The sequence below is a fragment of the Mastacembelus armatus genome, chromosome 16 (genome assembly GCF_900324485.2).
Source record: "Mastacembelus armatus chromosome 16, fMasArm1.2, whole genome shotgun sequence".
Classification (NCBI taxonomy): domain Eukaryota; kingdom Metazoa; phylum Chordata; class Actinopteri; order Synbranchiformes; family Mastacembelidae; genus Mastacembelus; species Mastacembelus armatus.
Genome location: NC_046648.1, coordinates 18,355,189 through 18,374,627, shown reverse-complemented (window position 1 = coordinate 18,374,627; position 19,439 = coordinate 18,355,189). Strand labels below are relative to the sequence as shown.

Below are 19,439 nucleotides of genomic sequence, written 5' to 3'. Positions count from 1 at the left end.
GAAGGTTAATGATTACAAAATACACTATGTACTAAATACTGATATAATCCCATACAGAGTGCACCAGAAATAGTCAGAGTACAATGTAAACCAATTAATGCAAAGATTGAGAGAAATGCACATTTTTGTTCCACAGATAAATAAACTCATTTAAAAGGATATATAGGCCATTATGCATGAGCATGCTCAGCAGAGAAAGATGAGAGGTTTTTCCACATCTCTCAAACATACTTTTATTCTGACTTTATTAATTAGTTTTAATAAATAAATAAAAACATCTCCTTAGTTGCTACCTGATTTGACCTCCTGTGTGTGTTTTTTTTAGGTGTCACCTCTGTCTATTGCTCACTGCTACATGTTTTACATAAAAGGTCACAAAACATCTAAATCAATAAAGTTTGGCATTTACTGCAGCTAGTGTTAATTTGGTTTAAACACCTCATTTCAAGTTTTTACTCATTTGAATCAGAATGACCTAAACACTTTTCAAATATAACCGGTGCTACGAAGAATGCCACTGTCTTGTGAGTCACGTCATGACAACCCAGTTTATTTACAGAGCAAACAAGTCTCCTGCAGAAAAATCAAATAGGCAAACAGACAAACAAATGCAATACACAAAATAAAAGCATTGTTGTGTTTGTAACAGAGAGAATAAAAACAAGCAGGAATATTTGACTGACAGCCATCTGAGGCAAAGACACAGACTACTTACACAACAGACACGAACACATCATGACACAAACAGCTGTGGAAACTAAAGAAAAGAATCGCAAGGGACTTTTACAAAGTGATAAATATAACTACATTAGAATACTATACAAATTAGCAGTAAGAACACCCAGCTCCATGTGACAAATAACACTGTTTCCATGTGGTGTCTACACTGATTATCACACTGCTTTTCATGTTTCACTTCAATATATTCAAATCTTTGATTAAACAGTATTTGACCTTTTCTTTCCCCCAGTAATAATATTCATCTAATCTAATATTATTCTAATTATTTTACCCAAATTGTTGGAATTGTTTTCCTGAATTGTCTGAAGTGTTTTTATATATTCTTTAATGTTCTGCACTTTGGCGATTCTGTTCTCGTGACATCCTACATTCTCAAGTAGTTTCTTTCAGTGGGTCTGTGAGAGAGGCAACTCATGCCAGAGGTTTTCATTAAAACTATAAAATTCCTGTTTTGGTGGGTTTTTTTTTTTTTTTAACTAAGCACTGTACAGTACAGAAGGTAAGTGCACTATAGGGTAGTTTTTTCACCTGTGCCCCTTAAGGCTTGTGATTGGTATGCAGAGCAGAACCACTGAGGTGTCTATACTATGGTAAAGAAATATGTTTCCCACAGCACTAGTTTATTTCTTTTTTATGACTGAAATTTTCTCAAAGTCTGGTGTGACCTTCAATTTATGTCTCACTCTCTGTTGCATCAGGGCTGCATTTTCACAGACAGGCTGCAGAGCACCAGGGCCATCTACTGTGTCTGTGTTTGATCTAAGCTGACCTCTGCTCTGTTATGGCTCTTTATATTTAAAAAAAAAAAAATTAAAATAAAAATCATGTGTGAAATAAAAGTGTTTCACCTACATTGTTAGAATGGGTTTTTCATTTTGTGCTTTCTTTGTTCTGCTCAGAATTAAAATCCTAACACTGTGTAGAGGTTATAATAAATCAACATATAAAACAGAATTATAAAACAATATTTGCATAATAAACAAGAAAATGTTTTTTTAGGTTTGAGGAAAACACATTGAATACAGAACAGGCTATGTCGCATGATTTCATCATCATTATAAACTGAGCTGGAAGAGGAAACAATAATCAACAATGCCACAAGCATAAAGAGATAACCATGTGTCATCTATTACTTCTTTGTAAGAATCACGATAACAATGAAACCCTGATATTTTCGCTGTGGTTGTTAGTTCCATCTTTTCTGGTTGTAGTGAATTTAGCGGAACTGTTGTTCCCCTGTTCTGTGACCGAGTCGGACAGATTTGACGACGCACCACCAATGTCAACCCCCAGTAAGCTTGGCGTCGATATAACTGACCTCACGTCCTGATATTATTTTATCACTCTTAACTCCACAGACAGGCTGCTCACAAGAGGAAAACCAGTTCCCGGTTATTTAGTTTAGTTTCCTATTTGCGGGCGGACACGATGCGCCTCACGTTGCAAATGTTGATCTCCCACGGCCGAGTGGCCCGGAAGATGGGTCTGGGTCCGCAGTCCCGAATCAATATGCTACGGAACATCTTGACTGGGCTGGTCCGACATGAGAGGATAGAAACGACGCAGGCCAGAGCAGACGAAGTCCGCTTCTACGCAGAAAAGGTAACGAGCTCTAATATTGTCCAGCTGTTTGTATCTGACTGACCAAACCTCCAACATGCGCAGACACTAGTTTCAATGCTCCTGACGTTTTCTTCTTCTGCTTCTCTTAGCTGGTTGATTATGCCAAAAAAGGAGACACCGACGACAAAGCGATGAAGATGGCCAGTTTTTGGCTGACGGTACGCGGCTCCAACTCTTTGTTAAGGTGCATCATGTATCATGGTGTGCGACAGCTTGTGTGACGTTGTTATAAGTCTCTTACCTTTCTTTAGGAAAAAGATCTGGTCCCGAAGCTCTTCAAGATCCTCGTTCCGCGGTTTGAGAACCAGTCTAGTGGCTACACACGGATGGCTCGGATCCCCAACAGACCTAACCTGGACAGAGCGAAGATGGCCGTCCTGGAGTATAAAGGCAACCCCTTCCCTCCTCTCTATCCTGCGAAAAAGGAGAATGAACTGACGCTCATCAACCAGCTGCTCAAAGGCTACAGAGAGCAAAAGGCCCAACAGTTATAGCTTCAGATGTCTAATTATTACCTGCAGATGTGGCTGTGACAGAGACTGTTTTCTTTTTTACCAGAAGAACATTTCTAAAGCTGCAGTATCACCAGAAGTCCATTTCTGACTGTGTACGAATAAATATTATGAGGTAACAGAAGTAAGATTTTCACTTTCTTTGAATACCCAACAACCCACATTTGCCTTGTTGACCACTCTTCTTCTACCAATTAATGCAGCAACAGATAGAAACCGCACCTGGATTGACACCTGCTGGAAATTCTAACAGAGTTGAAGTTGATATTTGTTTTCCGCACTAAACGTACTGACCTGTGAGGAAAAGAACAGGTTAGTAATGACACCGATGATTAGTGAGCCAATGTGCACGATTCCAGGAACCTTAAACAAAAGCAAGACGCACCTGGCGTACGTCGTTTTACTTACACCTGTGCCTTTCCTGCTGTGACGCATCAAAAATGTCTTCAGTGGAAGAAGCTGTGGTCATAGCTTTGCACAGTTGTTCACCTTTACTCTATTTGTCCCCTTGGTATTTCCAGACAGAATGTCCACATGTAGATGGGAACAGCAGCACTGAAATAAGTACTAGTTAGAGATTTGCTGGTTGTCAAATCAGAAAAAACAAAAACACTGGCATTGGCTCCAGTGTGAATTATTTTAATACAAATCTGTACCAGGTTATGTCCAGGTCTTCAAGTCTTACAGGTAGAAATATATTAAATTGTATTATATTGTTATAGTACAAACACAAGCCAAGTGTGATCAAAATCAGACTTGAAAAGATGAGCAAAGACTGTTTTCATATTGTAGGTTTGTCTTTGCAGTAAATTTTATTAGCAGCTGTGGATCAACAAAATAGTTTCACTGCAAAAAACAAAACAAAAAAAAAAAAACACTGGGCTAGTGATATACTGTTAGAAGTTCGAATTTGTCCTTTAAAGGCTGTAGCAGGGATTAGGCTGAAAGCCATTTGTAAACTTCAACACTCACTGAAGAACAAGTACAGCCCGCTACAGGGTGTTGTGACTCTCAGCAGTCACAGCAAAATCCTGGCAGTGAGTGGGAAATAATTAGGCTATCTTACATCAGATTGTGACCAGCCTGGAGTCTGTCCCTGCGGTGTTTTACTTTAATGGACTCTTGTAATGAGAACAGATTCTAAATATGATTTGCAGATATTAGATTTACTGTTTTTGGACACATGCCCTTGTCCTAACTGCGACACAAACACTCCAAGCCAAATAATACACACCCAGACGGGGCCTCTAATAAAACCATAGTATTTTTATTATTTTGGCAAAAAGTGTATATGTACAGCATATTTAGAATTGTCATTTGACACCATTAAAATGCATTTGGACAGTTCTTTAGTGATGTGCTCTTAACCAGGTCGCTCTGAGTAGCCTAAAAGCTGTGCTGTTTTCTGTCATGCATATATAATCTCTTTTCTTCAGGTTCTCTCCCCTGTTTGTCTCAGTCCTGTCATATAATGTCAACATACGCAACGTTAAAGTATTGATACAGTCTGTTAGTTGAGTCACCCAGTGTCTGTGCGGTCAAGTCAATGGCAAGCATAATAGGAAACAGCAGACAAAATGGCAAACATGCCGAATATAAGCCAGACACATAACCAGAAGACAAGTAATCTAGTTCAAGTATCATTCTGTTTCACAGACTAACTTACACCTCTGACTACAGGTTACACACCACAGTCCCACATTCCTTAAGAACTCCATTACAGCAAGGTTACCATTGAGAAAATCTGCAGACTATTTGCCAAGTACCATGTTTATGAATCAGAAATCAATAAAAGGCCATGATAATAGTGCTGAATTTGTTTAGTGTCCTTTTTTCTCTCAATTGCTGGTGGTAAACTCAGTTTTAATTGACACTCTTACATGGCGTCAGTAATTCAGTGTTAAATAACATCAGCAGAGCATGATATGATCTCAATCGGTGACATTTTCAGACTGTATTTACAGGTGAATGCGTCTGAGATACTACTCTATGTGGTGTGAATGCAGGTTTCAAAGCAGTCTAATAAAGTGACGTCATCACGAATAAACAGACTAAGACCAGGAACATTAAAGTGCTCCATGCAGGACAGACAAAATGTACAGTTGTGTTGCTGTTTTCACAGTTCATCTAGAAGGCCTTTTTTTTTTTTTTAATTTTTTTTTGTCATAGCTTAATGTTAGGGGATACAAAACTAGTCGTATTTATTCAGCTTTTGAGTGTTTAAACCTTCAGGTGTGAAAAGCATACAAATAAAAGAGTCACGTTTCAGGTACAACACGGGGAAAGATGACGTTACTTGTATTTTCAAAAGGACAATTTGACAAAGGTGTAATCAGGTAAGTTGAAAATCACCCCTGTCCTTGTGCTGTATTTCATCAGTACATTCACCAACGTCTACATACACAGAAATGACAAAATTGAGCAGGCATTTTCTGCACTCCAGTGAAAATTGAGAGAAAATCCATATAGTATAATACGGGTTGTCATATTGTGGTCCAGATAGCACAGGAGGGTTTTGTTTGGAATAACAATAGAATTTTTCCAGTCAAAAATATACTAAAGCCTATTGTATGTATTTACAAAAGTATAATTTCAATACACACAATAAGCAAATGTCGTATAATCACGTGGAGTACATATATCAGCATTTTGGACGGGAAATACGATACAAACATGCGTGTTTTACAAGTACCTAGAAGTGCCCACAGTAAAGGTGACATTTTACATTTACACATCAGCATATCAATCCAGAATAACCAGCGGCAATGAAGGCATATAAGAATATAAATTATAACCCATCAAACTCTTTATGGAGTAAACATCTATGCTTTATCAAAATGTGTCAAACATAAAAAAGTTTTTGTTTTTTTTTTACATGAATTTGATAAATGCAAGTCGCAAGAGTTTTCAATGTTCACAGCACCAACTGGAATTTAATGATGTGGAAAAAAAAAAAAAAAAAGACATGAAAACTAATTTCTTTTTTCAAATAAAACTATATAGAGTGGTAGCTCTCTCCAGTTTCAGCTATTTACAAACTCTTCCAGGCACACCATCAATGCCTCATGAATTTTTGAATAAAAGTATTTCAAGAATTTTGTTCATTTCCACATCTTGCACAACTATCATTCTTTTGCTCTGGCTACATCCATTTTGTCATCCTTCTCCCTATGTGCCTTTTACTGCTCTACATCAAATATTTATTGCTTCTTTATTCTTTAACAAGCTCAGCACTCCTGTCTCTCAGCCTTTTCCCCCTCACTCCTCCATTCGGGATATTTTCCATTCACAGGTGAAAAGGGGCCGTTTAGGGATTTAATTTTCTGATGATTTCTCGTCTCCTCTTTCCAAACTTTATTTTGGCTGTCCCCTTTGTCTTTAAACAGTAATACCTTGATTTCCATTCTGACTTACTTTATATTGTCATTCAGCCCAGTCCCTCCGTGCCTTCCCCCATCTCCCTCTGTCCCGTCTTTTTCTCCAGCTCATGCCTTTGTACCGAACCCTCCTCCTCCTCCGCCCTGCATGCTGAAATACTCTGTAAAGGAGGGGAGCCGGGGCGGTAGAGGTGGAGAACGTGCAGCCGGGCGTGGGGGTATTGGGGGTGGAGGTGGAGGCAGTATTGAGGTCAAGTCAGCAGCAGTAGTGATGATCTTCTGCTCGCTGTTCCTCGGCACCTCTGGTCCTTTACGGGCCACTGTCTCCTCCACTGTCTTCACAGGGTCCTGGAAGGTATGAAGATAAATGCTTTACACTTTTGACCTGGTCTGGGCCTCTGGATGCAGACTAGAGAAATGTATGACCTTAGATGTGGTTGACAATGTGAAAAATGTATCCACTGTAAAAATTAATTACTATTGGCACTAATGATTAATTTGCTAATTTTTCTTCAATCTATCAGTGTTTAGTCTACAATACATTAAAAAACTGTGTAAAGGTGTAAATGAAAATTTCCAACAGCACAAGGTCACATCATCAAAAGTCTTGTTTGTGCAACCAACAGCGCAGAACCCAACATATCACAGTTTGTCAAGACTTATTTGTTGTGATGCTTTGGTTTTTATTTTCCGAGAATCGGACGTCCTGCAAAAGCCCTAAAACACGTAGATATTCTGAATCTAAACACACGGTTTTGTGTTTACTGTATTTAAAATCAACGTGAAATAGGAACAAAATCTGCTGTGATCACTTTAAATTACATGCTTCAGACCGAAACCTGCGAAACAAAAAGACTGCACGCCACACCGTATACCACTTCCAAGGCAGAACACAGATTTACTGTGCTCTTTCACCAACTCACTGATTTCCTTCACTTAAATACAGACAGGACAGAACATTCTGTTCAATAAGGAAGAGCGACTTCTATTTCCCACCTTAATTTGAAGCACAGAAAGACTGAAGACCAAATTGAAAAATGTGGCGTGTTATTGGACTTATTTTAGCAGCCACGCTCATGTCTGCTCTTCCAATTTCAAAACAACTCTGCTGCCAGATTTCTTACAAGAACCGGGAGAACAAAAGCACCTTACTCCTGTTTATACTGGCTTTCACTTAGTCAGAGAATAGATTTGTGAAGTGCTAGAACGAGATTATAAAACACTTCATCCTGTGCCAGTTTCAAGCGTAATTAACAACTTGTTTGTTTTCTTTATTATTTTTTGAGCTATTTATGAGCTATTCTATGTCATATAATTTTATTGACTTTAAGTCTGAATGCCTGTTTTATGAAAGAAATACTTTTAGTTGCCTCTAAGCTTAACTAGTGGTGCATGGTTAAACATGCCTTTCCTTGAAAGGACTGTCAATTATCATGCATTTAGTCAACTTTGTATATTTGGGTTTTCCCTTCATGCTGTATTATCCCTGCTCATTTCAGGGCTCTTCTTCTGTCACTCAGTGTGGAAAAAAAAAAAAACTTTTTCAGATTTGAAAGTTCGCCCAAGCTAGACAATTCATTACAGCAAACACGACGCCTTAATTTGGTCTTGTCAAAGTTTCCATTTAATGGTTATTTCTTTGTGCCTGAGTGTTTTCATATCAGTGTGTGCACTACATTATCCCATGCTCACTGTCATTCACTCTGTGCCCACAGGAAAAGATTGCATTTTGTGCCAAGACATAATCCTTATAAACATGTCCCCTTACATACTGTATTGTTGCACCGATCACAGATGTCTTCTTATTTGAGTCATTTTGTTAGATGACAGTAGTTAATTTCAAGCTAGGTTTGACACGGGGCCGATTTCATTTTAAACGCATCCAAAAAAAAAAAAAAAAAAAAAAGAGTCCAACTTATATTAGCTGCCTCTATCATACACCCAGAATTTAATTACAGCAAGTACTGCAAAGAGATTTGGCAAAGTTCAAACTGAATGTAGAGCCACATACAGTGTATATGCCATAACTTTCATTGACCTTTAACCTGTTTTTGCCCCTTCATTAACATCATCAAAGGGGTCTATTTAAGGAACAGCAACAGGTTATTAATAATTATGGTTTTCAGATGAATTTCTCTAGCTGTTGCGCTTCTGTGTGTCTTCAGCTTCAATCAACTGTGAATCCAAAAGATGTTTGCATATTAAGATAGACTCACTGACTGGATGGAGAAGAGTTCAGTGAAGTTAGGTTGAGAGTCTCCCAGGAAAGAGCTGTTTCCATAGGCATGATGAGGGAAACTCTCAGCCCCCTCACCCCCTTTGGGACTAGACAGCAGGATCCCAATCTGAGATGTCCGAACATGATATGGGAAGTTCTTGTTGGCTGCTGAAGGTCGTGTGATAATCTAAGAAAAAAGTATAAAAACATGAAGATTTCTGACATATACACACACATACATATATATATATATATATATATACACACACACACACACACATATATAATATATATATACACACATATACATACATATATAAAACACACATATAAAATCTACATTTATACAGTGTAGATACAGCAAACACATAGACAGAGCATTTGTGGTCCAAGTGAGAATTGAGCAGGAAGCAGTGAGCAGGAATATAAAAGGAAATTTGTGTGAACAGTGCAGTACATTAGTAAAGAACAATGTGTCGAAGGTGAAGAAGAAGTAGATAATGATGTGTGGAGGAGACAATCATGCCTCAAGCATGTGAGGCTGTTAGGAGACAAAAATAGTGAATAATGCATGACTAACAGTGGCAATAATGACTCTTGAATAATGTCAACTATGTAGAAACGCAAAGGGGTCTGCATGTGTGTGGTACGAACAAGGAAGACGATGTGAGCGTAGAGGTGGATGCCGAGCTGAATGCCGTTGACGATCTTCTCTCGAGCCCAACGAGGAATCCCGAAGTTGGCGATCAGAGCCATAACAGGCACTGCAAAAAACCTGAAGGAGACAAGTGAATAGATTTAGGGTAACGATGGGGAGAAAACACATTAAAAGAAAAGATAAGAAGAGATTTAGATGGCGAGAGAAAGAGAGCAAAGAGAGCAGAGGAAGATTGAAAGCACAGAGAGAGATAAAGATGGGAGGAGAGGAGAGGAGAGGACAGGCGTAGATAATGAGGCGGGCGATAGCAGTGGCAATGAGAGAGTAATACTGAGATAATATTAGTCTTTGTAATCCACCCTTCATTTCAAGCTCATGCTATTACACAAAGAGAGTGAAGGGCAGAGCAGTTGAGGACTGTATGTAGGAGAACATTTTTTTGTGTTGTTTAAAGGAAAATGTCATTTTCCAGTGCAAACCTTTAAACTAACTAGCACATATGTATGGGAGCATTCATTTTTCTAAGATATCTCATTGGCTGAATAAAAATAGATATTTTCTCTAGCAAGAAGAAATTATCCACAGTGCAAGTAAAGCACAGGGGTTAGGCAAATATGTTGTAGAATGGTAGTGTAAAATAAATAACCTTTCATTCTAGGACTGTTAAAGCATCTGCTATCTCATGCTCATTTCCACCAAGCAGTATAAATTATTCAGATTAGAAGAAACCTCAAACTAAGAAATGGGTATTCTTCTGCTCTTACTCAGGTGCTATTAGCCGCAGCGAGGGCAGAGTAGGGAAAGCTTCTGCAGGGCTCACCATAGAGTGTATGTTGTGAAGAAAGGGACATAGAAGGGCTGTTTCTCAGGGTAGTGCTTCAGAGAGACCAGCACAGCATAGCAGAACCACACATAGGCCAGGAGCTGCAGGCCCATCAGCCCATAACCTGCGGGGCTGTCATACGCGTACAGCACTTCACCTGGGTCAAAAAACTAGCACAAGGACATGAGAGGTAATGCCAAAACAAATATACATACACGTACAAGCTAAAAGGAGACTTTATTGGTTTGGCTTCACATTGTAGTCCATGCCGCAATTAGTGAGATGGATTACTCATGCTCTGCTGATACACTGTGATGACTGAGCCAAAGCTCAGCTTGTAGCATACTGTTTGAGCCTTTGACACTGACACATCTTCTCCACAACTAGGTCATTGACGTGTGTGTGGGGTGTGTGTATGCCTGCATATGTGGACACCAGATTGCATTTCACAGTCCAGTGACTGGATAGCATTGGCCATACAGTGTTACCCTTGCTACATAATGCATAGGTCTGACTTCTTGCTCTGGAGCTTCATGGGAGCCAACCAGAGCTTGTCAGATTCCTGACTACAGGCCCAGTTCCAGGAACACTTTTCAAGTCTTCATTTCAGTTGCAATTGTAACCTAGTTGTCGTATTTTTAGCAGGCGCTCCCCTGAGTTTCGGGCTCTTGAATAGCAGGGACCATCTAAGAGGCCAGGCAGCAGCATTGCTTCAGGTCCACATATTGCAGTGTGAAAGATGGCTCCAGGCTCCAGAATTAAATATAGCACAGATACTTCTACTGCACTGCTCCCACTGGGTCATCACCATACTGTATTCAAAGACTATAATCCACTGTCCCTATACTGTAAATACCATTATCACATCTGACTGCACTGAAGCCTCTGTGGTATGAGATGTATGTACTATAACACCCGAGTGTGTTATTAATTCATAAACTCATATACTAGAAATGATGGCTGGTGAAGTCTGTTTCTGACTTCACATGCAAAAACACAGAGAAGCAGTATAATTAAAGAGTGCAGCTCTCATGGTATGTTGATTAGTAAAGTCTAACTTTCCACTCAGAAACAGTCAGTTATCTAAGATATATTATCTCAGCTACAGTAAGTACAACAAGTCTCTTTTGTTGTTGGGGAGTAGCATGTTTGTTCCTGCCAGTATCCATCATTTTGAAGTCATCAAGGAAGTTCTCTATATTTTTCACAATCAATTTCATACAGTCATAATTAGCGATGTATCAGTGTAATGAATGACTTGACAGAAAAAGCCATTAAAGCCCACGCCGATTTGTGGGCCCAACTCTCCCATGAATATTTATGAGATTATTCATGCAAAGTCAAAGAGAGCAGTAAGACGAAGGCAGATACTGTGTCAAGCATTGTCAAGTCAGATTTCTTGCACCGAGTCATCCTGAGCATGTTCAGATGCCTCTTTCAAGTCAGCAGCGAAGAGAAGGAACTTGGAAGTGTTCACATGTTTTACTGGGTGGGATACGCATTAAAATTAGAAAAACACTGCAGTATGCTTTGCTTTTAGTGACTACTGTACAGAAAATATTTAGAAAAATGTTCAATATCGTAGAGCCCAGGCAGATGTTGTCAGATTGTTTGTACATTCAATGTTTTGAACTTCGATAACATACAGTAACAAATGGAAAAGCAGGAAATTGTCACATTTAAGGAGCTCGAACAAGTGAGTAGCATTTTCAAAACAGTAATCAACTCACCAATGACCACTAATGTGACTAAAGTTACCATTACCACAGCTGCTGCCATGGCTGAAAATATACTGATAGATTTAATAACTGTTGAATATAACAGTGCAGTATGGGTGATGTTTTGTGTGTGTGTGTGTGTGTGTGTGTGTGCGTGTGTGCGTGTGTGCAATGTACCTCGGCCTCGTAGATGAAGAGGATGACATAGGTAATTGTGTAAACTGTCATGTAGATGCTCAGCTTCACTGACCCACTGTGACTGATTCTGGCCCTGTCACACAGGGATAAACCAAGAGGGTGAGAGGTTACACACAAGTCGGAGGAAGATAAGACACAAAACACAAAGACACACTTACAGACACTCATAGGGAGGGATGCCGGAACATGTTCAGTCTCCTTCAAAAAAAAAAAATGAAATTGGTTCCTCACACTCAAAGCAGAGACATAAATCTAAAAAGCAGCAACCACACAGCACAAACTGCCAGGCTGGGATAAAGGTTGTCCACGCTCACAAAATCAAAAATGAATGCATCTTTATGTGCAAAGCAGCAGCCAACAAATAAAAGTATTTCAATATTAAGCCTTCATCAGCAATTTAAAACATCCTTTTGCTCAGACTAATTCATCATCGGGCATCAGAGAAAAAGTTGTCGTGTAGTTATTTGCCAACTGTCAGCGAATGAGTTCTGCAGATAAACATTCATCTTTTTAGCTTGATGGTAATGCAGTTTCAAGTTTGTTCACTGGAGTTTTAGGAGGGTTTAATAAGACCCAGAGATCACAGACTTTTCTGAACCTAGATGAGGATGTAATCCTAAAGTCAAAAAGCCAGTTTAAATCTCTGCTACATGAACTCAGTCTGGAATATATCCACAGAGACTCAGCTGAACGTGAAGCGGGGCGAGTCTTAAAACTATGAGCAGTGGTTCGGATGATGACTCCAACTCAAACCCTGCAATTTAACTAACTGTTTAAATTTTTAAAAGGCATGACTGTGACACTGTATCGCCCTGTTCTCAAATAAAACTGGCTCAGAAAGCAACTTCTGGGTATAGACAGGAAGAAATTTAAATGAGTAGCTGGCATGTTTTCCACTGTGACAACTACGCTTTGAAATTTGAATTGAAAAACTGGGAAGAGGAAAATGATGGCATTCATCCAGTCAAGTGTGGGATATATACATGGAGATGTTTGAGCAAAGAAGACCCACTTGTGACTCAGTGTAATTGAAATGATGCCTGTCCAAAGCAAATATCCACTAAACTTTGCCAGGAAAGAGTGATCGAACCAAAACTTGTTCAGTCAGATTTGCAGGACAAAGGACAATCAGTCAACTGAGTTAAAAAAAAAAAACAAAAAACAAAAAACAAAAAAAAAACCTAAACACATTAACATTCCACACATCCCCAGACATCTCAGGTCTTCATCCACACCAAAGCCAGAGTACCAACTGCATTTCTGACTGACACCTAACATTGTCATATCATAAGACTGAGGTCTGACTGTGACAGCGAGGCCTGACAGTGAGGCATAATGGCACACTCACACAAGGTGACAGGCTTGCAAAAACACACATACAGACATAAGCTCAGAGAAATACATCTAGACACACTCTACAAAAACGTGCAAACCCCTCACCTGGTGACAGTGAAACCTTTGCCCAGCAATATGAGCATCAGAAGGAACACCAAAAAACTGACGGAGAACAGTAATTTCCCTGGAGATGGACAGAGAGATGTTGAGAGAAAGAGAAGACAGAAGGCGTAATTAGGTTGTGGTTTCCAAATCTGTAATATCAGAGGGGAAGGATAAAATCAGGTCACCACACACACCACACACCACAGACACACAAAATCATGCATAATCCTGCCTATGACCCTCAAACCCGCTATTACACTTCTTCACCTGCCACACATCGGTCACTGTCCATTTATTCATTCTGCCTGGGCAGTGAGTGATTTCCCAGCACAGAGGCTGTGTCATTCATTCATTCATTCATTCAGTGGTTGATGCAGAACTCACCGAGTATTTTCAAGCTGCCATTGCCAACTCCATCTCTAGCATACAGGCCCCAGTAGACACAGTGGAACAATAGGCTGAGCACTGCCAAAAGGAAAAGATGCAGGGAGGAGAAAAATGGGGAAAATAAGCGAAGGCAGGAAGCAGGAAGAAGATATGAGAGGGGAGAAAGAGATGGTAAAGCAGGAGGGATGGTGTTGGAGTGGAAGAGGATAAAAGGTAAAAGGGAAGAAGATAGAGAAAGAAAGTAAAAAATATAATTAAAAGAACAAAGGAAACGGACATAATGAGGGAACAGGAAGGGCGGGGCGGAGATGTGAGACAGAAAAGTAGAATTAGTAAAAGGGGAGGAAAGAAGAGCAGAAGGCTTGAGAGAAGAGGGAGGGGAGGGAGAAAAAATTTAGAGGTGGCAGGAAAATCGAGAAAGGATTTGCAAAGGGGACAAGCAAGCGAGAAGGGAGATAAGGGGAGAGAAGAAAAAAAAAGGAGAGAATAGGAGGAGAAGAGTAAGAGGGTGTTCATCAGTAACAGCATGCTCCATCGAACACTGCAGCACAGCATGGCTCTTTGCAATAGTTCCTATTCAGAGGCTAATAAGGACGATAATATCTCTGCTCTTGAAGGGGATTAAGGTTTGAGATGCTGCAGCCAGGTTAGAGGCTCATTGTCATATTGAGTGTGTGTAACACAATGTGCGTGTGTGTTTGTGTGCGTGGTCAGGACAGAAGTTCTCACCCTCCACACCTGCCGCCGTCATAAACATTTTGTAGGTTGTGTGAAGAAGCTGTCTTCCCTTCAGATTGTCTGCAGGGTAAAAATACCAAGAATGAGAAAGAGGTGATTGAGCTGTGTGACTGTGTGAGTGTGTGTGTGTGTGTTGGTGAGGATGGAGATAAAAAGGATGGAGATATGCTAACAGATGGCAAAGTAAAGTGAGAGGTACAGAGACCGAGAGAGACAGAAAAAAAAAAGAAAGAATAAGGAGACAGGCCGGATAAATGGGGCGAGCGACTATTAGTATGCATCCATCCTGCGATGCCTGTCTCTCAGTGAGGCTTTTACATCTTCTCAGTTCTCTCTCCCTGATCTGAGAGGAAATATTTTTAATGCGGATTTAAGCAGGCAATTTTACTGCAAAACACTTGTACAAACAGCTGTGGCCTGGGGGAAATTTACAAGGAGGGGTCATAAAGGTTCACACACACTCACTGCTGCTGTGTATAACCACAGGCTTGGCCAGCCAAGTGCTGCTGGATCCTCCTGACATCCTCAGAGGTGCTCTAATGACGGCCATTAAAGGAACATTTGTCCCAGATATGAAGTCGGTCATCATTTACTGACGTCAACCTTTTAGAACATTTTAAAACACTTTTTCTTTCTTTCATAATCTTTGACACCTATGCAGAGTAAGATAGTGTATGTACAGTACAACAAAACTTGTTGTCGTGCATTGTGATTAACATGAACATATAGTGAATAAGATCAGGTCATTTAGAGCCTTCTGTGAGAGACAAGATCATTTAATGGATGGGAAAGGAAAAAACATACATGTCATTTTTTCCTATTTTTGCAACTATTTTTTGGCTGTTTTGGCCGTTTCTTGTGAAATAGTGGATACCTTCACCCATTCCAGCTCCTAAAATCATTCAAAAGAAATAATTTGGAGAGGGAAGAAGGAATCTTTAACCTCTCTGCAACAAGGCCATAATAATGATGTGGGGTCACAAAGTGAACAGTTGCTTATTTTAAGGGATTATGAATAAAAAAAGAAAAAAAGAAAAGGGAACTCCTGCACTCATAAGTATGAAGATATTTGTGTAAATTAAGCGAGTGACCCTTACATGAAGCATGGTGAGTGAGTTTTCATTTGATGGTAAGTCATTGCTTTGGGCCCCTTTTTCTCAGCCGCTGCAGGTTATTTCAGATGTGGCCTTCATGCGACAAGCTCACTTCATTTAAGCTTGAGACTACCACTCCCTTCTCCACTCAACCGTTCACCTTTACAAGAAAACCAAACCCCACTCTCACCGTCCTCTCACTCCTGCTTTGGTGTTGCTGTTCCGAGAAACTCCTGGCACCAGGAGAAAATAGGTACACGCTCTACCTTTACTTATGTGAGGAAACACGAGAACTTACTCCAATCCCATCAAGAAAACATGTAGATTTTATAACAGCTCAAAAGAAAAGGCAGGTAAATGACTGCTGCGGGTAAAGGGTGTACTTACAGGCAAAGTAGCAAGAGAGGAGGAACACCATCGAGAAGATGACCAGGAACGTGATGTCCGTCTCCAAGATTCCTGTGAATAAGGAGGAGGAGGAAGAGGAAGAAAAAAAGAATCATTAATGAGAAAGAGAGGTGGAGAAAACAGAGGAGCATAGAAGGATAATCAGAAAATAAAGAAGTAATGAAGTTCAAAGTATATCAAGGTGAAGAAGAGAGGGGACACTAGAGGAAGAAAAAAAAATGGAGAAATAGGAGGAAATAGGAGGGGATGAAAAATAGAGAGGCAGGTATGTGATGAGGATACAGGATTAGTTAAAAAACAGAGTTACAGTAGAGGCAGAATGGAAGAGAGAGAGAACACAGGAGATGTAGGAATAATTCATTTAGAAGGTACTTGGGTCTTTTCCTTTCATCTCTTCCTCTCAGTTCATCCATCATCATTAATTCATTCAACCGTCCCTTCATTATTGTAATTTGTTCAGTTCAGTGTGCTTTATTGGCCGTACTAAGTGGTGCTGGCTTGTGCCATCAGCGATTCCTTCCATAATCGCTCTCGTTCTGTCTAATCACTCTTACCAAACTCATCTGCAGAGAAATGCTGCGTCCAGAAAGACTGGCCATTGGTCAATTTCATCTCGTACTCCAGCTGCAAGCCATCGCCCTGTGAGAGAGAAGCAAGAGTAGAGAGGGTGTGTGTGTGTGTGTGTGTGTGTGAGAGAGATTAAATATGAACTTTTAAAAAAAGAAAAAATAAATAGAATATGAGAATGAGTAAACAAGATTAGAAAGTGTAACCAGTCATTTCATGCCAGTTTTTGATGCTTGACAGAAAAAAAGTTTAAAAAAAAAAAAAGTATTGAAGTTGGGCCGTATTCATGCCGATGACTGATGACTAAGCAAGTAGAAGGCTATATTCCTCATCACTCACACAGATCTCATACAATCGATCAGTGCAGCAGAAAAACAAAAATGTAAGAATTACCCTGAATTTGGGAAGATTAAAGAGGATGTCTAGTCTCATATTACAGTATTAATATACTGCCTTACTTTAACTGCTGTGCCCAGAATCTCTGCAGTCTGATGAAAAACATTTCGCTGCTTGCTTGCTGCTGATCATGAGACAGTTTTGCCTTTCTAAGCTCAATGACTGATCACTTCCCACAGCAGAAATTTTCCACTGAAGCCCATTCTTCACACCAGAATGTCATGTGATTAAACTAAGCGAATGTGTCCCATGCGAATTCAGAGGATAGGTTGCTTTCCCCATTACAGCACCATGGTTATCATTTAGTTTGATGAGGTGGGCGTGTGTTACAGTATATCAGAAAAATGTTTAAACATCACAGCCCGAATTTCTTACACTCAGCTGCTCGGTGAAATAGGGCCGCATCAGTTCCCCAACTGGCTGGGAAGGGCCTCAGGATCCCCGTGGTATTTGGAGGATGTTAATGGAGAAAGAAAAACGAATCTAGGCTGCACAGCCTGTGGTGCTAATATGAAGCAGGCCCACATTAACAGGACGAATGTATGGATCATATCCATAGCTACTGTTTCTTTGGTTTAATAACAAGCATACACGTTTTTAATTATTGACAGTCACTGTGATACACTTATCAATTATTTGTTAGGATTTTGAATTTAGTAACATTTAGCTGTCTGAGCACAGACAGAATATTTGGGTATGCAAAGATGCGGGAAATGAGGAACACCCTGGAGATGATGAAAGCACCTGTGCAGTAAACCACCGCTCAAGTCATGTTCATGTCTCAGAAATAAGTGTCAAACTGAAGTGACTCCGGGAGGTAAGAAAATAGCGGATTGGGGAGCAGAGAACAAAAGAAAAGGGACAAAGATGGGGTTGGCAATCAGAGCACAGAGAGCTCATTTCACACACACGAGCTCAGAGCCGATGGAGTTTGCGCCTGTTGCAGTGGAGCGAAGGAAAAGCGAGAGGGAGGAGAAAAAAAAAAAAAGACTTTGATTTCATTTGGCAGCCTGAGACTCCATCTCACTCCCTCTATCAAAAAGGGCGAGAAGCATGGAGCATGCACTGCCACAAAATCAATACAGACACAAAGAGCAAGGAGTCAGAGATAAAGAGAGTGATAGATGTAGAGAGGGAGAAAGTTAAAAAAGCAGATAGAGTGAAAGTCAGACTGAAGAGAAAGGTGCAAATTCAAAGAGGGAAGACGAGCTGGATGCAGGTAGGAAGTGGCATTTCACAACAGGGATTCTCCCTCTGTGGGACAGAATCGTCCAGTGACTGTGTCTTAGTTTCATGTCTAAAACTGTGTGTGTGATATACTGTACTGATTTATCATACACTGAAGGTTTTCTCTGCGCAATCTTGTACATCCTGTGCTCCCCTGGGCTGCTGCTAACTGCATTTAAAAGGACAACTGAGACTCTTGAGGTTGTGGACTCTCTGGAATAAAAGGTGTTACTCACCTGAGTGTTGCTTAGAAACTTGTGTATAGAGTCAATTCCAAAACCAGGGGGATTGAATTTCTATCCAGCAAATTCAGTTTTATACTTCTGTGAAGCAGAGTGTCCAAGTGTAGTGTTTGAAACTCAGTAATTACATTAGTTACTAATCCCAGTAGCACTCTGTTACTTTGAGATCTTGTGACCTTGTTCGCTGTTCTAGTTAGTGCTAGATGGTGAGCTGGTTTTCTGGTTTGTTGTTGTTTTGGCTTGAGTTGGGGGTAGATTACCTTCTGACAGTAATTCCACATCAGTTTTATTTAATTAATGAGTGTTCCTAGTAGTTGGCAGATGAGAGATAAAGTGTCCCTCAAATATCCTCATTTAACAGTCTGTGCTCTGCTGGAATGGAAATGCTTTCAACAAGGTTTTAGAAACTGGTCGCAGAAAGCCAAAGAAGTCTTAGTAAGGTTGAGCACAGACACTGGGCAATATGGCCTGGATTGTAGTTGGCATTCCAATTCATCCTAAAATTGTTTGAGGGCGGGGTACGGCGCAGGCTTGTCAAGTATTTCAACAAACTGACAACCATTTCTTAATGGACCTGGCTTTGTTCATAAGGGCACTGCCATGTTAAAACAACAAAGGGCCTTCCTCAAAGTGTTGCCGCAAAGTTGGATCCACAGTGCTGTCCCAGTACACCTCTAGTCGGTGCATGTGCCAAAACGGAGCACTGGCCTGGTATAAGTGCTTGTTTTTTCTCCAAATTTAAAATCTGTAAAGCTCATGGTGTGAGAACTCAGTGAATTGATGCAGCATTAAAATCGGAGTCTGAAGGTAACTGAAAGTGGAGGCTAAGAAAGTAGAGGCTGAGAAAGTAGAGGCATTGATTTCAGTGAGTCAGATCACTGCATCCCTATACAAAATATCATTACATACTGCAGCAGTTGGATTTTCGTCATTAAAAGAATGGGGCCTAGCCAAAGCATGAATGACAATCTACAAATCATAAGACCTGTAGAGTTTCTGTAGACTCCTAACTCTGTCAGATACTCCTGTTATTCCTCCTTATTTACTAAAGAAGTGAAATTTTTCAAGTGCA

At 40.1% G+C, this 19,439-nt stretch overlaps 2 protein-coding genes across 3 annotated transcripts in view; one reads left to right on the top strand and one right to left on the bottom strand.

The window, feature by feature from the left end:
- Positions 1 to 2,006: 2,006 nt before the first annotated feature.
- mrpl17 (mitochondrial ribosomal protein L17) lies at positions 2,007 to 3,234 on the top strand. The gene is made up of 3 exons (XM_026317603.2): positions 2,007 to 2,343; positions 2,454 to 2,522; positions 2,616 to 3,234. Exons 1-3 carry the CDS (start codon positions 2,170 to 2,172, stop codon positions 2,856 to 2,858), a joined length of 486 nt encoding a protein of 161 aa, XP_026173388.1. The 5' UTR covers positions 2,007 to 2,169; the 3' UTR covers positions 2,859 to 3,234.
- Positions 3,235 to 4,177: 943 nt separating this feature from the next.
- The window catches only part of tmem145 (transmembrane protein 145), a 30,469-nt gene continuing 15,207 nt past the window's right edge, over positions 4,178 to 19,439 (bottom strand). For both annotated transcript variants that reach the window (XM_026317601.2, XM_026317602.2), the window contains 10 exons: positions 16,490 to 16,574; positions 15,915 to 15,986; positions 14,425 to 14,493; positions 13,693 to 13,773; positions 13,309 to 13,387; positions 11,848 to 11,941; positions 9,950 to 10,122; positions 9,126 to 9,246; positions 8,470 to 8,658; positions 4,178 to 6,601 (listed from right to left, as the gene is read on the bottom strand). In XM_026317601.2, the coding sequence (XP_026173386.1) occupies positions 6,362 to 6,601; positions 8,470 to 8,658; positions 9,126 to 9,246; positions 9,950 to 10,122; positions 11,848 to 11,941; positions 13,309 to 13,387; positions 13,693 to 13,773; positions 14,425 to 14,493; positions 15,915 to 15,986; positions 16,490 to 16,574 (1,203 nt within the window). In that variant the 3' untranslated portion in view covers positions 4,178 to 6,361. The remainder of the gene's footprint in view (positions 6,602 to 8,469; positions 8,659 to 9,125; positions 9,247 to 9,949; positions 10,123 to 11,847; positions 11,942 to 13,308; positions 13,388 to 13,692; positions 13,774 to 14,424; positions 14,494 to 15,914; positions 15,987 to 16,489; positions 16,575 to 19,439) is intronic.